The 18434-nt window shown below is 41.4% G+C and overlaps 1 protein-coding gene across 1 annotated transcript in view; it reads left to right on the top strand.

Annotated features, from left to right (window-relative positions):
- LOC144827541 (putative thiopurine S-methyltransferase) overlaps positions 1-11347 on the top strand; it is a 209049-nt gene extending 197702 nt beyond the window's left edge. Inside the window, exon 8 of the mRNA XM_078685805.1 lies at positions 11093-11347. Coding sequence (XP_078541931.1) covers positions 11093-11217 — 125 coding nt within the window. The 3' untranslated portion in view covers positions 11218-11347. The remainder of the gene's footprint in view (positions 1-11092) is intronic.
- The last annotated feature ends 7087 nt before the right edge of the window (positions 11348-18434 follow it).

The following is an 18434-nucleotide window of genomic DNA, read 5'->3' as shown; positions in this document are numbered from 1 at the left end:
AGCTGCTTTATGTTCTGCAACCTTTACCTGTGCCCACATTGCTTTCTCTTTGAGTTTTCTCTGTTTAACTTTAATTTCATCACTACAATATTTTACATGTCTCAGGACTTCATCCACGGAACATGATTGCCATCCCATAAAATTATGCTTAATCATGTCTCCTATTTCTGGTCTCAATCCAAATACAAAGCGATATACAAAGTGACTCATATCCTTTTCATTCAATTCCTCATAACCACTGTACTGTTTAAATACCAATAACAGTCTTTCATAGAATGCATGAACTGATTCTTTAGCCTCTTGTATTGTCCTGTCTATTTTTACCCAATCTGTCTCTTTTGGTGGGATTTTATTTTTCAAAAACACTATCATTTGGTCGTATTTTCGCATCACTTCAGGTCCAGGCGCACCTGTCTCTTTATCTCGTGGATATTCTTCTTTTGGCCAATACATTGTAATCTTACACTCTGACCATAAATCTGCTGGTACTACTATGTCAAACAACCCATCTAAATCTTGCCATAAGGCCTTTGAAACCTTCACAAATCGATCTACTTGTCTATACCATTCTACTGGTTTCTCTCTCAATCGGGGAAAATCATTTGTGAATGATAACATATCTTGTCTGATCCAAAGTACATGTACATATCCTCCTCCAGGTATTTTTCTCATAGGAAATTCTTTTACCACTTCTTCTTTTTCTCTTACTGGGAATGCTAATGTGGATTTGTCACTACTTTCCTCTCTTTTCTTTGTCCATATAATTTTCCACTTATCCATATCTCCCCATTTTCTCAGTAACACAATTAATTCTTTTATTTGAGTAATTCTTCCGGCTGTATTCCTGTTTTCTATATCTTTGTCAGTAAAATCCACTCTATACGGGTTCTGCAAAATTTTGTATTTTGTAAAATCCACATCCATTTCACTTGCTAAACTTTCAAACCTTTCATGCATGCTTTTTGTTTTCCATGTAATACTTTTACACATAAATGTAATCTCATCATCCTGATCATTTTTCAATCTATCTGTACCAATTGTTCCAATTATTAGTTCTTCCATATCAACATTTAATCTGGCTACATCTAGCAGTTTGGACTCAGTCTCTTTTAATTTTAAAGTCTTGATCCAATCACTTAATTCTTGCTCAGTTGGTCCTACTGGAGTTTGTGTCAAATCGATTTTCTCTACACTTTTCTCGGGAGTAACAGAATCGGATTCCGTTCCTGATGGGAATTTATACGGAAGACTCTGATTGAAAGTCAAATCTGGCAGTGTCATTTTGTTAGTACGTTTAATTACCGACAAATCTGGCTAAACCTTTTCTTTTACTTTTTGCAAACTCTGATTTAAAGGAATTGTTAAAGATGGCTCTTTTATTTTCTGGTTTTCAAACACTGGGATTACTGGGCCTATTGTTACCGGAACAGTTACAGCTTCTTTATTTTTAGTAAGCTCCTGTATCTTTTCGGCTAATTCATTTGTTGAATGTATATATTCAGCAGTACTCTCATGTGCTTCAACTTTTTGCTCTACTCCATGTCCCATACTTTCAATTTCACTACCCTGTTTAGGTGTCCCCGTATATCTTGTCCCAATTAATGGAACATCCGGTTCATATCTCATTTCTACTCTCTCTGGCAGATCTCTGAAATTTGAGAATCGTTTTGGAGTTTCCAATAATCTATCCTCTAGCTGTGGTGCACTTGGAGTTGTAACCATAGAGTTTGCTTGGTAAGGCGGTGGTCTCCTATTTAGGATCTCTTCCAATACTGCATCCTCAGACCCACAATCTTCATAACTCCTTTTACCTGTTTCTATAATATTCCTTTTTTCCGTACGTGTTCGCCCCTTTTCCTCATCTACCAATCTAACTGGATACATTCCATCACACATGTTTGCATCTCTCCATCTTCGCATTCTAGTCTCATGTGTTTCTCTCCAAGATCTACGACCTCTATTCCTTGGTCCTAGGTAATCTCCAAACCTTTCTTGCTCTAGATCATGCATTTCATATTCCCACTCAGCCAAAGCTTCAAATTGTGTTGGTCTAGGTCTCGGTTCAAGCTTCATCATTTCATCTTTCAGATTTCTTAATATCGCAAGACTAAAAGATCCTTCTTCTGGGAAAGCTAACACACCATCATTTCTGGTATATCTTGCCCAATTCTCTAACCATGTACATGTATGGTAGCCATATTTTGTCATCATATATGATGCTGGCTTTTGGCGGAGGAATTACTTTTCCCTCTCTAGTTTCAATGACTTTGTCTTTTTTTAATAAATTTTTAAATTTTTGAAACCATGAAGGTTTCTCTTTCTCCATTCCGTAATAGAATTCCATTTTGTTGTTATTTTCCTGACTTTCAAGCGATCGCGTACTCTTCCGTAAACTGCTTCGTAACACCAGCCTATTGCAGCGCGGTTCACACTAACGCACCAATTAGAACAAGATACGTGTCATTAATGCTCAACCAATTATTTCGCTGCTTTTCGCCGATGCACCAATCAGCCCCTACTCTGTTTTGGTCACGTGGACCAATCCTAGTGCGACACTTTTGACATCAGCCATGCTCCAGCTTCTGCAACTTCGACTGACCCCTCCTTTACAAAATTTATCGGCACACTGTATTTACACTTTTAGACAGCAAAATCAGTTAGTAACTACATAAAACTACTCCATTGATCTGTTTTGCTAAAACCAAAGTCATAGTTTTCACAATCACACAAGTATTCTGTATTTCCAGTAAACAGCGCTTACCTCTTCTCTACCACAGACTTTTTACTTTCGCAGATAAAGTAGCACTTCCCCCTACCTTACTCTTCTCTCAAGCTTAGGTTAAACTTTATTACTCTCTCCGGGTTGAGTTTTATGCAGGATTCTTAATAATCCCTGTGCTCAGACCCAAGATTTCACAGGTTGCCCTCGCTATACATCCACCACTTTTACACGTAAAGGTCCCTAAACTTGTAACATATGACGATGTCACCAGTTTAAAACAGACAATGCGATGTACGACTTCATTTGCCACACTTCCTCTGCCTGCAGACAGAGTAACCAGCTTCCCACACTTTCCGGAAGCCTTTTCCAGACTACATATAACGCAATACAAACTTAACAGATGTTAGTAAAAATTTCTGTACATCAAACTCTATATATTATACCCTACACATCATATATCCTAGTCAACCTATAGAAACCAATGCTCTGCTACCAAGTATTACTGGTGCAGCGCGGCTCTAATAATTCTTCATAAACCATCACTTTTAACCCACGGAACTACTTACTATTTCCTCACAATTGGGTGCATCATTCCTATCTACATTCATACACACATCTACTCTGCTCCGAGGTTTCAGCAAGGAACCAAAAGAGGAGTCGCGGTGCTATAGCGAGGGTGCCTGAACTAAACTTTATACAATATCTACAACTGCAGTTTTATTTCTTAATACCATGGATTTCATTAAAGTAAGAAAGATAGTATCACCCCACTATTCAATGATGATTTGGATCTGCTAGTAAAAGTTGACTAAATGGATATCAGGACCAGCTTAATTCTCCATTTATTTTATTTTATTTAGAATATTTCAATCTTCTAGCATGATCTGTACGTTTTATTAAACTAGAACTAATTCAGTTATGCAATAAATCCTGAAAGAAAAGTTACATTTTCAATAACATTCATTTATTAGCATGAGAGTATGAAAGAAATAGAATAGTGACATATTACCCATAGAAGCGAAGACATCAGTATAGAATGTAATAGTCCCAAACGAAAACCTATCTGTCTCTCTCTCTCCCTCTCTGGACTTCGCACCCATTCAAAAGTTAAAGTCGAGAAAATGTCAAAGTCCCTGCGCTTCAAGAAAAATTGTGCAGACTGACAGCATCTTGGGGTGCAAAGATCAAGTCAAAAGGCAAGCTTTTTTTCAATGTCCCAAATGTCCTCTTTTATACCCTGTTTTACTAACTTATCTATCTAAATTCGTAACTTTCAATTTCTAAAATGTCTGTGATTCGTCAATTTGGAGTCGGATGAGCATCATCTCATCGTCTTTTATTATAATTTTTCCATAGTCATCATCACGTTGCCGCAACTGGGATGTCATTGTCTAAATGTTCTACTTCCTTCGAAGTGACCTTTAAATTGATAGTTGTCATACTTTTCCCACGGGCGAAATACTGGCTTCACTGTCTCTTGGCTTAGGCCCCACAAAATGGCCACGCTGTCCTTGACCCATACTCCTCAGTCACAGGCAGTTTACATCTCCGATCTGGCGCCTGCGCACTTCTGTCGCCATCTCGGAATTTCAATCAGCGTCCATCTTTCTTTTGTTCGCATAGGCCTCAATTTAGGAACTATCACGGAAACAAACACAAATAAGTGTGAATTTACGAAATAAAGCCTTTTCTGTTTACCGCCCCCTTTCTAATGACAACCCGGTTAGTATTTACCTAGCTTTAAGCAACATATATGCATAATTTAACTTACCAATCTTCCTGGTATATGCCACAAATAAATGGACAAAAGCACATTCATGCAATACTCAATTAGATTATAATAAATGCGTACTCTTTATGACACAATATACGACAAATTAATAAGTTATGCTTCGCAAATCCATGCAAATTACTATCCCACATGTATTTGTGTGTGCACATTTTACTCTATGTTGATTAATTTCAAAACCACACATTTAGTACTTATTACTGTTATGGAAAGTTAATCTCACAAGGGGTATACAAAAAGTTTTGTTTCCACCTTGCTCCATCATCATCATCTTCTGTCAGAATATATTCTCCAGATCCCTCAGATTCTCCATCTGCACACGTTTTACTCATGGATGACCCCTTGTTCAAGGTATAATGAGAGATGCAGCAAAATTGATTATCCCAATGGCAAGCAAACTGGCAACAAATTCAATAATTTTCAAGACTTTGCCAACGCAGTTTCTTGAGACCTGTTCTGCCTCCGGTATCAGGTGTGCTAGAAGTGGGCAATAACAAACGAGTAGAATCTAAGCATATGGTTTTATTTTTGTGAGAATTGAAATATGGGACAACCACAACTAAATTTAGTGATCTGTAATTTGGAAAAATGTAGTCTAGACTTACGTGTTGTGACTCTGAAGAAGTAGTATAAATGAAGAGAAGGTTAAATCATTAGTTGATAGTTGACATATGTGGCAGGCATCCATGAGGCAGACCATGCCAAATGGTGTTTTTAAACAGGTGATGCCGTGAGTAAGATGAACATTACTTTGACCCAACATTTTTGTGTAATAGAAAATGAAAATGTATTGAAAATAACTGTTATACATTTTTTGTATACAAGCATGTACATTTTGATTTTAGTAGACAAAGTCCTTCAACTCCTTTTGAAGGACGATGGCTACAGCTGAAACTTGCTGAGTGATTGATCAAACAAATCTGAGTGGAATATATAAAGATCACAAATAATGCTTAAGAGAAATAAAAATAATTCAATTTCGGTCGAACAAAAACTGAATCTTCAGTTTGATTGTTCCTCATTGCTAAATAAGATGTAAGAAGTGTAGCAGCGACTTTAAATACATGTAATAGAAGTGAGTGAAATGATTGCTAATTGTGGAACGTTAAGTAGATCGACAAGGACCAGCCATAGAGCTCTTTCTGGTTCCTGCCACTGCAAATGCAGGTCTGACATTTTCTGGAGAAATACAGGCCTCTTGAGCAAACCCCTCTTTTTCTGAGAATAGATCTGCGGCCCAAGTTTCAGTGGCATGAAAGAGCAACACTATGTGCCTTCCTGAAAAGGGGAGAAAACGTTACATCTGCCCTAAAGGTCTGCAGCTTCTCTGTAACACCCTCAAAGACTGTTGGTGCCGCTGCATTGCTAGGGTTACAGGACTGGTCCCTGTGGACCTGCCTGAAGCAGTGCGCAACTAACAACTTATGAGAGAAAGAAGCATTTTTAAAAATAATTTCTGAGGGGATGATTGTCTCAAACCAAATTATACGTGCTTCAGAAAACTCCTCCAATGTGGCAGCTCATCTTATTGCCATAGATTTATCCTGGCTGCACCTGAAATGGACTCCAACTAGATGCTTAATAAAGAATCTTAATTTGTCCCTTTTCTGGTTACCTGCTTTACAGCCCCTTCCCACTTAAACATTATCCTGAAGTGACTGAAAAGGTCTCTTTTCCCCTGAATTGGTACTGACCTCTATAGTGGTTCACCCAAAGCCAGGACAGCCCCTGAGAACTGATCATAATGTCGGCCTATGTCTCTATTCTAAAATTCTGGCCAATCAGCTACAACCCACCTTAACAGTACCTGATCCATTGAGACCAATGTGGTTTTATGCTTGAGTGCAGTACGAGAAACTGCATCCGGAGAGTCCAAGTGGCCCTCTCCAGGCTGGGAGCGTCACATCCCCCTGTGGTGTTGCATCTTATAGACTTTGATAAGGCATTCAACAGAGTGGTCTTGTCCTTTCTTGAGGCTGTCCTTGCGCAAGCGGTTTTTGGATAGCACTGGAGGTGCCTAATTGGGGCCCTATACTACCAAACTCATGCCAAGGTTCAGGCCAATGGCTCCCTGTCCAATCTTTTTCCTATTCGACAGGGCACGCTGCAAGGTTGCCCCTGCCCCCGATATTGTTTGCCCTCAAGATTGAACCCATGTGCGGCTCATCCTTTGTGACATTCAGCTCAGTGGGTGGTCCTGGGAGGGAGGGCCAGAAGAGAGGATTTTGCTGTATGCTGACAACGTTATATTGCTTTTATCTGACCCCTCCACTTCGGGCCCCGTTGTCTTCAACTCCTTACCTTGTTTGAGAAGGCCTCTAGCCTCCAGGTCAACCCTTCCAAATCCTTATTAGTTCCAATTGGAGGTGATGCTGCCACCTATCTCTTGCCCCCTGATATCCCTTTGCGACGCCTCTCTTTCAAGTACCTGAGTGTTCATATGTCCCTGAATCACGAACTTACGAAGCACCTTAACTTGTGCCCATTGGTGTCCAAAATAAAGACTGATATACAGAAATGGTTGAGGTTTCTCCTGTATGACTGTGTTGCCCTTTTCAAAATGATGATTTTCCCCTGCTTCCTTTATATATTTCAACACTTCCTGTTCCCGGTTGCTCTGAGCTGATTTTGAGCCCTTAATTCCATTCTCCATTCCTTTCTTTGTTTGGGCGGCTAATCCCTCAAAGCGTTCCCAATGGTCTCCCTATGATGGCAGTTTTTCCGATGATGGCGGCTATGGATGGTGAACCTTCATTGTTATTACCGGGCGTCCCAGCTGAATGTGGTCAGTGACTGGCTTAATGGCGGGTGGGACAACTCGGCATACCGGGGGGAACTCTCTGTCCTGTGTTTCAAACGCATTCAGGACATGCTGTATGGCGCTCCGTTACCCAGCAGCTTACCTGATATCACCCGCTTGATTTTTCATTGCTAGTGCTCTGTGTTGCGTTTTAGGCTGGAATGGTACATTGACAGGGAAAACTCCCCTGGCTGGGATGCTGGCTGCACTACTCTGATGGCTTTTAGGGTTTCTGAAGTGGGATATGTTTGGCATCTCTTTCCTTGGTGCTATTCGGGCAGGGAAACATATTTTGCCCTTTTCAGAACTGCAGGATTGTTATGAGCTCCTCTGTACACAATTCCATTAGTATCTGCAGCCCTGTCACGCACTCATGGCTAACATACCTCCAGACACTGTGAGACCGGAATTCAGTCCCTTGGGAGCCAAGGTGCTTATGGGTGGCATTAGCAGAGGCGCGTTCTCCCAGGTTTATTGTCCCTTATTGCGAACGCCCCACATGCCTCTGAGAACCTCTGCCTGCGCTGGGAGGGCTGGGTTGGCGAACTTGATGAGGCGGATTGGAGGGAGTGTTGGATGGCCCTGCACACGCTTGCTATCTCTACCCATCTCTGGCTATTTCAATTGAACTACTTTCACACAACTTACATTACCCCGATCCACTTGTATAAACCTAGGAAAATTCCCCATATGTTTTGCTATAGGTGTTCCAAAGCTCCGGACGATTTCTACCATGTTGTTTGGGCCTGCCCGGTCATCTCTGTGTATTGGCAGCGGCTGCTTGGCGAGCTTACAGGGGTCCTGGAACGCATTTTGTCCTGACCCCTATAGGCACCCTCCTGGGGTTAGTTGATGAGATGGGGGCCCACCACCAACTCATCAAATTAACAAAGAGAAACTTCATCCAAGATAGAATCTTCTCCAACTCCCACAACTCTTAAAGAATTCTTCGCCATCATACAAAAATTCGCCAGACCCAGCAGCGAAACAATCGACGTCCCTCCCTTTCAAGATCTATGCAGCAAACTCAGCTCCTTTCACTTAAAGATCAAGACGCTCTATGACAACTTCAACGACCAAGACTACACTGCACCACCACAATTTCCACCCCCAGCGATGCCATCCAACAGACCCTCCTCACCTGGCCCCCTCTCACCACAGAAGACACCGTAAAGACAATGAAAAGCATCCACTCTGGTGCACCTACAGACCCTTGCTCACTGCACTTCCTACACAGGACTGCCACTGCCATCGCACCTTAGCTGTTACCTCGAGGCCGTCACATTCCCCGACGACTGGAAACGCTTCGAAGTCAACACCTTCCTAAAGAAGTCCTCCGCAGACCCAACGAATCTCAAGAACTTCAGGCCCATCTCACTGCTCCTTTTTGCCACCAAAGTCATCTGAAACGCTGTCAACACCAAGCTAGCACACTTGATAGAAATCAACAACATCCTAGACACCTCTCAATCTGCATTCCACAGCAACTACAGCACCGAGACCGCCCTCATAGATGCTACCGACGACATCCGCACCCTCCTCAACCAAGGCCACACAGCAGCCCTCATACTCCAGGACCTTTCAGCAGCCTTCGACACTGTCTCCCACCGCACATTAGCCTCTAGGCTCCACGACGCCGGCATCCAAGGAATGGATTTGATCTTTTCTCGCACGCAGAACACAAAGAATAAGACTCCCGCCCTCCCTATCAGAACCAATAGAGATCAGATTCAGAGTACCCCAAGGCTGCTCCCTCAGCCCCACACTCTTCAACGTCTACATGGCCCCCCTCGCAACCATCATCAGAAACCAAGGGCTCGGCATAGTCTCATACGCCGACGACACCCAGCTCTTTCTCTCCCTCATCCAGGAACCCGACATCACCAGGCGCAATTTCCAAGAAGGGATAAAAGACGTCAAGCAACAGCTGCCTGAAGCTCAAATTTGAGAAAACAGAAGTCCTCATCTTCAGGTCCACCCCCTCCGCATGGGAAAACATGGTGGTCCCCCTTTGTCGGAAACCCACCCACCCCAACAAATCACACACGCAACCTCAACATCATGCTCGACTCTTCACACACCATGAACGGCCAGATCAATGCTGTGTCCTCTACATGCTTCAACACCCTCCACATACTTCGCAAGACCTTCAAATGGGTCCCCCCTGACTCCAGGAAGACTGTCACCCACGCACTCATCACCAGCAGTGTGCATTACGAAAATGCTTTCTATGCCGGAATCTACAAAAAACTCCTCAGTAAACTCCAGACCATCCAGAACGCCGCAGTCAGACTTATCCTTGACATCCGATGATATGACCACATCACCCAGCACCTCCTCGACCTCCACTGGCTCCCAGTCGAAAGAAAATAACCTTCAAACTGCGTACACATTCCTACGAAGCCTTCCATAACACCGGACCCTAATACCTCAAGAAACAAATCTCCTTCCACGCCCCCAAGAGAAACCTCAGCTCTGCTGACCTTGCCCTAACAACAGTCCCTTACATCCACAGGGCTGAGCAGGTGGCAGATCCTTCTCCTACCTCGCAGCCAAAACCTGGATAAAACTACCCCCCCGCATCCGACGAAGCCCGACACTGCACCAGTTGAGACCTGGCTCTTCAAATGACCAACAGAGCTGCTCTCACCCCCCCCCCCCAGCACCTTGAGACCTTCACGAGTGAGTAGTGCGCTCTAAAACCCCTGATTGATTGATCGATTGAATATGTTGAATTTTCTCTTAGTGAAGAATCTGTGGCTCAGATGAAAACAATGAGAGTCTGTCAAGAAGGTTTGACAGATGAAGTCCTTTCAAAATCCCTATTAGAAAAAACTTGTTTCGATAAAGGGTTGTGCCTCCAGCACAGTGATAGTGTGAACATACTTGTCCACCTCGCCCTCAAAGTGTTCATCAGAAAATATTGCTGTGGTCACTGCCCCAGCCGTGTTATTCGCAAGCTCTCTGAACTTTGGGTCTTCCTTTTGTATGATTTATCTTCTCCACATAGCAGAATCAGCTCCGTTGCCATTCATTATTACAGAGGAATATAGCATGTTGTCCTCTCCTGGTCAAGAGGACTCAGTTTTAGTTGAAGCATTTTTACCCGGGTAGTGTGATGGTGTAAGAAGCATCCGCACTGCCTTCTACCTCATAATCTATACATTATATATTTTTCGGCCTACTTAAATGGATTCATAATTTAGAGGAACCTTTTCTGTTCTGCCGGAAGGCTCCATAGGTAATAGTTCCTCAGAAGAAATTGGAGAAGGGTATCCCATAGTGATAAATGGCTGAAGGAGAATAGTAGAGCAGTACACACTGCCAGTAAAGTTTCACTGGGAACCAATGGGAGCCAAGCAGAGGAAGGTGGCTAACAGGCATGTTGCTCTCTCAGGTCACCAACCTGAAATGGTGGCTTGAATATACTATAGAAAGGTTTTCATTTATGAAAAGGTTCACAACAATTCAATGTCCTCAATGGCTACTGTAAAGGAACATAGAATCTGTGGCTGTAGCTGACAAGGATTTCAGTCTTCTGAAGAGAGGTGATCTTGTGAGCTAGACATCTCCCTAAATGTTGAAGGTAACTGGGAAGACTGTGAGTTGTAGGTAGTGCCTGCACCCACAGCTAACAAACCTCATAAACTACCTAACTTAAATTCTGGTGTACCAATTGTTAAGAATTGGTGTTGAGTCAAACATTTTGAGGTTTGTATTCAGTATTTATGATTCTGATGATTTGTTTCCAAACTTTTACTTATTCTCTTTTGCTTTTTAGGTGAGTCCTGTACCATCAAGTTACTAGAGACAGTCGATGCACTCGATGACCGAACTAGAGGGTGGGGCCTGGATTATTTCTGGGAGACAATACACTTGCTCACACTAAAGGATAATACTGCATGATAATGAGATCGCTAAATGACAAGGCACTCCTATGCAGTTCAAAATCCTGGTTTTATTTTTGAGAACACTGTGTATTAAAAAATATTGAAAGAATATACTTTTGTATGAAATATAATGTTGCTTAATCTCATCTACTCAAGTGTTTTTTTAAGGGCAAATGTTGTGTGCATCTGTGTATGAATATTGTCTGTGTTACTCACAAAATGCAAATGGTGCTTCCTGGATACTAAGATACTGTTGAGCTCTTGGCCTTTAAGTATATTTGAGTATATGTATGGATTTAAAATATAGTCTTAAAAATATATATATATTGTGGAATAGCACAGTTTAAAAGAAAGAGAGAACATAGACGCAGTATAAAGTCATAATTGAGAATATCAAGCTGTGAAGTTCTTCCCACCAAGCAGGGCGCAACTTAAGGAGGCAACCATCTCCAACCGAAAATATTCAATAAAGGAAACACAAGCTTTCAATGAGGTATTCCTCTGCATTTGGAACTTGTAAAGTCATGCGCAGTTTCCTCCTCTCTTACAGTTATTCCACCAGTTTATCATCAGTTTCGGACTGTAGTCATTCATAGATTTTCTGCACCCACCTTTTCCCCATGGCCTTTACTCCTTACATCAAACCTAGGGCTTCTATCCTGCAAACCTAGTAGGGTTTCCCTGTGCTGGTGCAACAATAGGGACTTCGGAAGAAAGATTAGAAAAGCCACTTCCTCAGGAGTGTTTTAAACTTATCCAAAGACGTAAATGACCTAAGCAAGGCAGGCATAGAGTTCTAAATTGTGAGGCCCAAGTAAGAAAAGGAGCGACCACCTTGCCTCGCCTTGGGAATCCTAGGGACAACGGCATAATTAAGATAGAAAGAACAAAGTGACTGATTGCGGCAATAGGGCGACACCAGTGACCTAAGGTAGAACGGTCCGGAATCAGACAGGGCTTTGAACATATAGCACAATGCCTTAAATTGGACTTGCTTGCCAATTGGGAGTCAGTATAAGTACCGAAGAAAATGAGAAACTAAAGAATGCTTAGGAAGATGATAAAGCAGCCAATTCACTGCATTCCTGATGGGGCACCACCTGTCTCCAGTATGCTCCAACCTCAGGATTGGACCATGTGCAACAAATCAACTTCATTGAATTCCCTGAATGTGCATTTTTGCAAATGTGTATCCTAGTAGAATAGCAGGGGTAAGATACGTGCTATGGAAGAATTTGAATTGAGTGTACATATTTTAATGTTGCTTACCACCTTCTTTTATATATGCCAGGGTTGTATCTCAGCTTGCATCCAAAAGCTGCACACTGCAAGCCCTTTCCCATGTTATGTTTATTGGTAGGTCTTCACCTGGCCTCTCCTTGAGGAGCGATCTGTAAATAGAGAGGGTAATGGACACCCTCTTTATGTCATTGACATCAATAGTTTTTATTTTTTTTATTTTTCTTATTGTTCATCAACATCAAGAATACATTTTCATCATATATTTCACCAGAATAAGAAAATAAGCAAATATTCATTTCAGCAAATTAATCCATGTACTAAGCTCAACATGCGAATTCTAGCTTAGTTGATTCTTACTAACTCAAAGTCGTTAAGGCTATTAAGTATCTTGCTGCATACTTAAGCCTCCCCCAATCTTAACTTCCATTCTATTATTGGAGCCCATATCCGTCTCGCAGCCTCTCTTCGTACCCTTCCCTTTTTTTCCGAATAAGGCCTGTTCCAACGTGTATATAGCCAAAAACCTGGAGACCCATTGTTGTAGTGTCGGCGGTCTGGGGTCTTTCCATAGCGACGCTATACATAATCTGCTTAGTGCCATGGCCATATACAAAAACTCGTAGTGAGGTACTTCCAAGCCATCCTTTGTTACCCCTAAAATCATTACTTCATCTAGCAATACTATACTCATTCCCAACGAGTTCTTGAAAAACTGCTCCAATTCTTGTTTATACTTATCTAAAGCAGGGCATGAAGCAAACATGTGGATAGTATCAGCTTGGGTAGATTGACATCTTGGACAGGTTATGCCTCTTGTTCCACCCCACTGTGCCTCCCTGTGGGGGGTATGGTATAATTCAAACAATGTTTTATATTGCTGGGTTTGCACATTTGCTGCTCTCAGCACAGAGTTTGACAGTTTTAACGATTTCTCGGCCTCATTCCCTGTCAGCCCCAATTTTGTTCCCCATTTCTCATACATTTTTTCAGTGTCATCCTCCTTATATTTACATATTTCACCATATAGTTGTGATATGGAGCATCCTGTCTCATTTCTTATATCTTCCATGAAATCTATTTTTTGCATATCAGCACCCCCACCACGCTTCTTTGATAAGACAGACCTAACTTGTAAATATTTATAAAAATCTCTATGCCTTAGATTATATAGCCGTTGCGCATTCTCATAAGTGATTATCCCTGCCGCCCCTATAAGATCTCCTATAGTTCTTACCCCCTGCCTATCCCAGCCTTTCATTACAGAGTCATGGAATATTCCTGGGAGCGATGGGTTCCCATATAGCGGTGTATAGTAATTCATTCTACCCAATTTTATCTTCCTCTTAATGATAGACCATACTGTTATTGCGGCCCCCAGGGTCTTGAAGCGTACCTTCTTATAGTAGCTTTCCTCATCGTATTTAAGAAGCCATCTATCCGAGTCTTTGACCAAGAGTTCATACACATCTGGAATCACATCCCTCCCTCTCCATTTATCCGTTATATCCCCCCCAGCATCCCTCTTATATATTGCAAAACTGTAGCCCAATAATAGGCTTTAAAGTCGGGAAGCATCAGCCCACCACGTTCTCGGGGTAGCGATAACATTTTTTGACTGCGGCGTGTTCCTCCTCCTGCCCAGATGAACCTGTTTGTTACCCCTTCCAACTCCCTAAACCACTTATTATCAAATAACAGTGGGATGGTCCTAAAAAGATATAGCACCTTAGGTAAAAATGACATTTTTATCAAATTGCACCGACCGGTTGTAGTCAAATGTAGATTGTTCAATCTATTAAAATCAAGCTTGGCCTTACTTATTATCGGTTCTATATTTTTTGCCACAACTGTCAAAATATCAGAGGTGATTAAAACCCCTAAATATATCGCTGTTCCAGTAATTCTTTGATCTACCATTGTTATTTTTTGATTTATTACAACCTGCGTTTTGTCTACATTTAGCTTATATCCTGATAGCTTTCCATATATAGCTGCCTCTTCTTCTATCGCCCGCAATGCCAATTCGGGATCACCTGATGAGACCGCCAAATCGTCCGCATATCCCAGAATTTTTGTTTCGCATCCATTCAAAACAATTGGCCGGATGTCTATATTCTGCTCTATTCTTCGTATGAATGCATCTATATACAAGGCAAAGAGGAGCGGGGAGCAAGGACACCCCTGTCTGGTTCCCCGCCCAATCGTTATTATATTACTCATTTCACCCATGATTCTGAGTCTTATTCTTGGGTTAAAATATAATGCCCTTACAGCCTTTATGAATATGCTCCCAAGGTTTACCTTCTCTAACACTGCCCAGAGGAATCCCCACGAGACCCTATCAAATGCTTTTTCCGCATCTAATAGTATTAATGACATAGGGTCTCGTGAGGCTGCTGTTCCATCAAACAGGGTTCAAACTCTCCTAACATGCTCTCCAGTGCCTCTCCCAGGGATGAACCCATGTTGTCTGGGGGATACGATCTTGCCTATTATACTCCCTAATCTATTTGCCAAAATTTTCAAGTACATTTTTACATCGCTGTTCATAAGACTAATAGGTCTATATGACCCAGGATTAGTCGGAGTTTTTTTTTTTTAATAAACACAATCATAACTGCTTCACCCCAAGACTCTGGGGGGGGGGGGTGTGCCATTTTGAATATTAGTTATTAAATTAAAAAAATCCCCCTCTATTTCGGGCATAAAGGTTTTATAGAATTCTAATGGGATAGAATCCGGGCCTACAGCTTTACCTGCTGGAAGATCCAAGATTGCTCTATGCATTTCCCCCCGATTGAACGTTGTTTCCAGAGCCCCTTTATCAGCCGCATCCAATTTATCTAGATTTGCTCCTTCAAGAAACTCCTCAATATCACGTATCTCACCCCCTTGATCAGGACTATAGAGTAGTTGATAAAACTCCTGAAACCTTGCACATATGTCCCTAGGTGCTGTGACTTTACTACCATCATGAAGCATGATCTCCGCAATATCCCCCTTTGTGGCCGCCTCATTGACATCAATTGTAGCGGCGCTGCTGGTTCAGATGATCTACCAGGGAACATTTCCAATGCAATATGTGTCACCCTGGTTAGTCTAGCGAATATCAGAAAATGACAAGCCTTCATACCCATCTGTGCTCTAGTTTCTACAAAAGTGCGTAGTGACTCCCCACTGTACATCTCTCAGCTTGTGACATCTGTCTTACCATGGGTATAGGTTCTAGAGTTTCCCTCAGTCCACACAGTGGCATTTATACACAATGATTGTCATCTTTGCCCATTCCCAGATCTAGAGATTTGGGGGACACCAAATACCAGACCCACTTCTCCACCTTTGATGATGTTAGAAACTGATACCTCAGTTCTATGTTCCTATGGCAGCCACAAACAAGATATATTTTCTTCTTGGTATATATGTCTGATGCTCCAAGAGATGATGCAGCTAAGATGCCAAGTAATTGGACTATAATGGCTCTATACACAAAGGTAAGTTTACACATGTAGTTTTACTCACGTGTAAATATACACTTTTTTGCCATTCACCATTTGCTAATGTAGATTTATACCTAAGTGTAGACTTGCATATCTCCACCCTGTCAGTTTAGTGGCTGGAGAAATCGAAGACTGTATTTTCTAGCGTAAAGTTACCACCAGTAACTTTCCACACATTGAATGAACCTGTCTGCCCTCATATATATGACTAACAAATTGTCATGTGGGACTCATTCGCATAAGGAGACCTCACCTGAACTTAAGAGGAATCCAAAACAACGCCGTTCCATTACGACGCGGTCATAACAACGAAAGTTGTTAAAACGAATTGCGCTGGGGGGCGCTCAAGGAAAGTAAATCATTTAATTTACTATCCCAACACCTTCCCTACTATCCACGGGTACTGGTGTTGGAATAGTAAATTAAATTTTTTTAATTTGTGCCCCCCAACGCAAGTCGTTGTAGCGACTTGCGTTGTTACAACCGCATTGTAATGGAACGCGTTGTAAAAGTGTGCGTCGTAATGACGTACATCCCAAAGAAGGTTTCTGAGTAATAGATACTAAATTGCATATGAGAAGAAGAACGAAGAATTCATTAACCAAAAGGGTAAAGATAAAAACCTATGCCAAGAACACAAATATCATCTTCTCTCTCTCTCTCTCTCTCATAATATATATATATATATATATATATATATATATATATATATATATATATATATATATATATATATATATATATATATATATATATATATATATGTATATATATATATATATATATATATATATATATATGTATATATGTATATATATATATATATATATATATATATATATATATATATATATATATATATATATATATATATATATATATATATATATGGTCACAAAGTGCTCCATTTTTCCGGGGCCCCCAGCTCTGCAGGGCGAGCTCTTAAGACAGGAACGGAGAATCCTGTTGTCGCACAATACCAAAAATGAAGAGCCCACAGCTGTGATATCCTCTCAAACTGACGCTTTATTGGGTCTGTGCATAGCAGTTAAACTTGTATCCTGACGCGTTTCGGCGCGCATGCGCCTTGTTCACAGGTAAGTAAATTCACATCCAAGTGGTCAAGTAGTCAAACGATAAGACCCCATAAACCAGAATGCACCATTATTCAAATAGTGTAAATAGGAAAGTCCTCTGTATTTCCGATGCATTCCGGTACACATTTAAAAGCAAAATGCTGTTTTCTGCCACGCACAAAAATTACTTGCTTGGGACGCGAAGTCACAGTCTGCCAGAAGGAGGAAGTACCTCCATTGTCTCCCTTTCTCACAACATACACCCAATCAACACGGAAGTCCATTTTAGTTGGTGTAGTTGATGAGCGAGCCATGCCCCTCCATTAAACAGTCACAAATTGCTCCATTTTTCCGGGGCCCCCAGCTCTGCAGGGCGAGCTCTTAAGACAGGAACGGAGAATCCTGTTGTCGCACAATACCAAAAATGAAGAGCCCACAGCTGTGATATCCTCTCAAACTGACGCTTTATTGGGTCTGTGCATAGCAGTTAAACTTGTATCCTGACGCGTTTCGGCGCGCATGCGCCTTGTTCACAGGTAAGTACATTCGGCTGAATTTGAATAATGGTGCATTCTGGTTTATGGGGTCTTATCGTTTGACTACTTGACCACTTGGATGTGAATTTACTTACCTGTGAACAAGGCGCATGCGCGCCGAAACGCGTCAGGATACAAGTTTAACTGCTATGCACAGACCCAATAAAGCGTCAGTTTGAGAGGATATCACAGCTGTGGGCTCTTCATTTTTGATATAGATATATATATATATATATATATATATATATATATCTATATCAACAATTTAATAGTCAACCATTATAAGAAACTGACAGACTTGTTTAAGTTGCCAGTATCAAATGGTCATCTCCTGCCAATCACTTCAAGTGCAAGTAAAAACCAAAGAGAAATATTACAAACAAACAAATTCAATTTAATGAAATAGAGAGGAGCTGCCCCTGAGATAAGAACAGGTAAATGAGAGTTATACTGCAGTAAAATAAAGTTAATTTTACATTTGAGATAGAGGTGATATTTGTTAATGTGCTTTTTCTTAGGTGCCAGAGAGAAGAAAGGTGTTTCCCAATCAACCAACATTCAAGAACGGGCACCAGCCTTTCTGAGGCAGTCTCTCTTTCTCTATCAACTTCCTCTTTCCCCCCTGCTGTTTCATGTAATAAACCCATTTGGTTTTTTGCAGGTAGTAGTGGAGAGGACTGAGGACTAGTCATTTGCTCCTGAGAAAATCGACCCACTGGTATCCTGACAGATTGAAGTGCCACACTCCTTTTATTAGGGAAAATCAGATTTCCTCCTGGGCAGGATGGCTGAGGTTATTGAATTAAAGTCTCTAGCAACCATTTAGAGGGTATGCAGAAACAACTGAATAGAAGAGAACAAAATCCTGAGAGGAGGTCAGAA

This window comes from Lissotriton helveticus, chromosome 4_1 (genome assembly GCF_964261635.1).
Source record: "Lissotriton helveticus chromosome 4_1, aLisHel1.1, whole genome shotgun sequence".
Taxonomy (NCBI): Eukaryota; Metazoa; Chordata; class Amphibia; order Caudata; family Salamandridae; genus Lissotriton; species Lissotriton helveticus.
The sequence above is the reverse complement of the archived record's forward strand: the minus strand, read 5'-3'. Positions and strand labels throughout refer to the sequence as shown.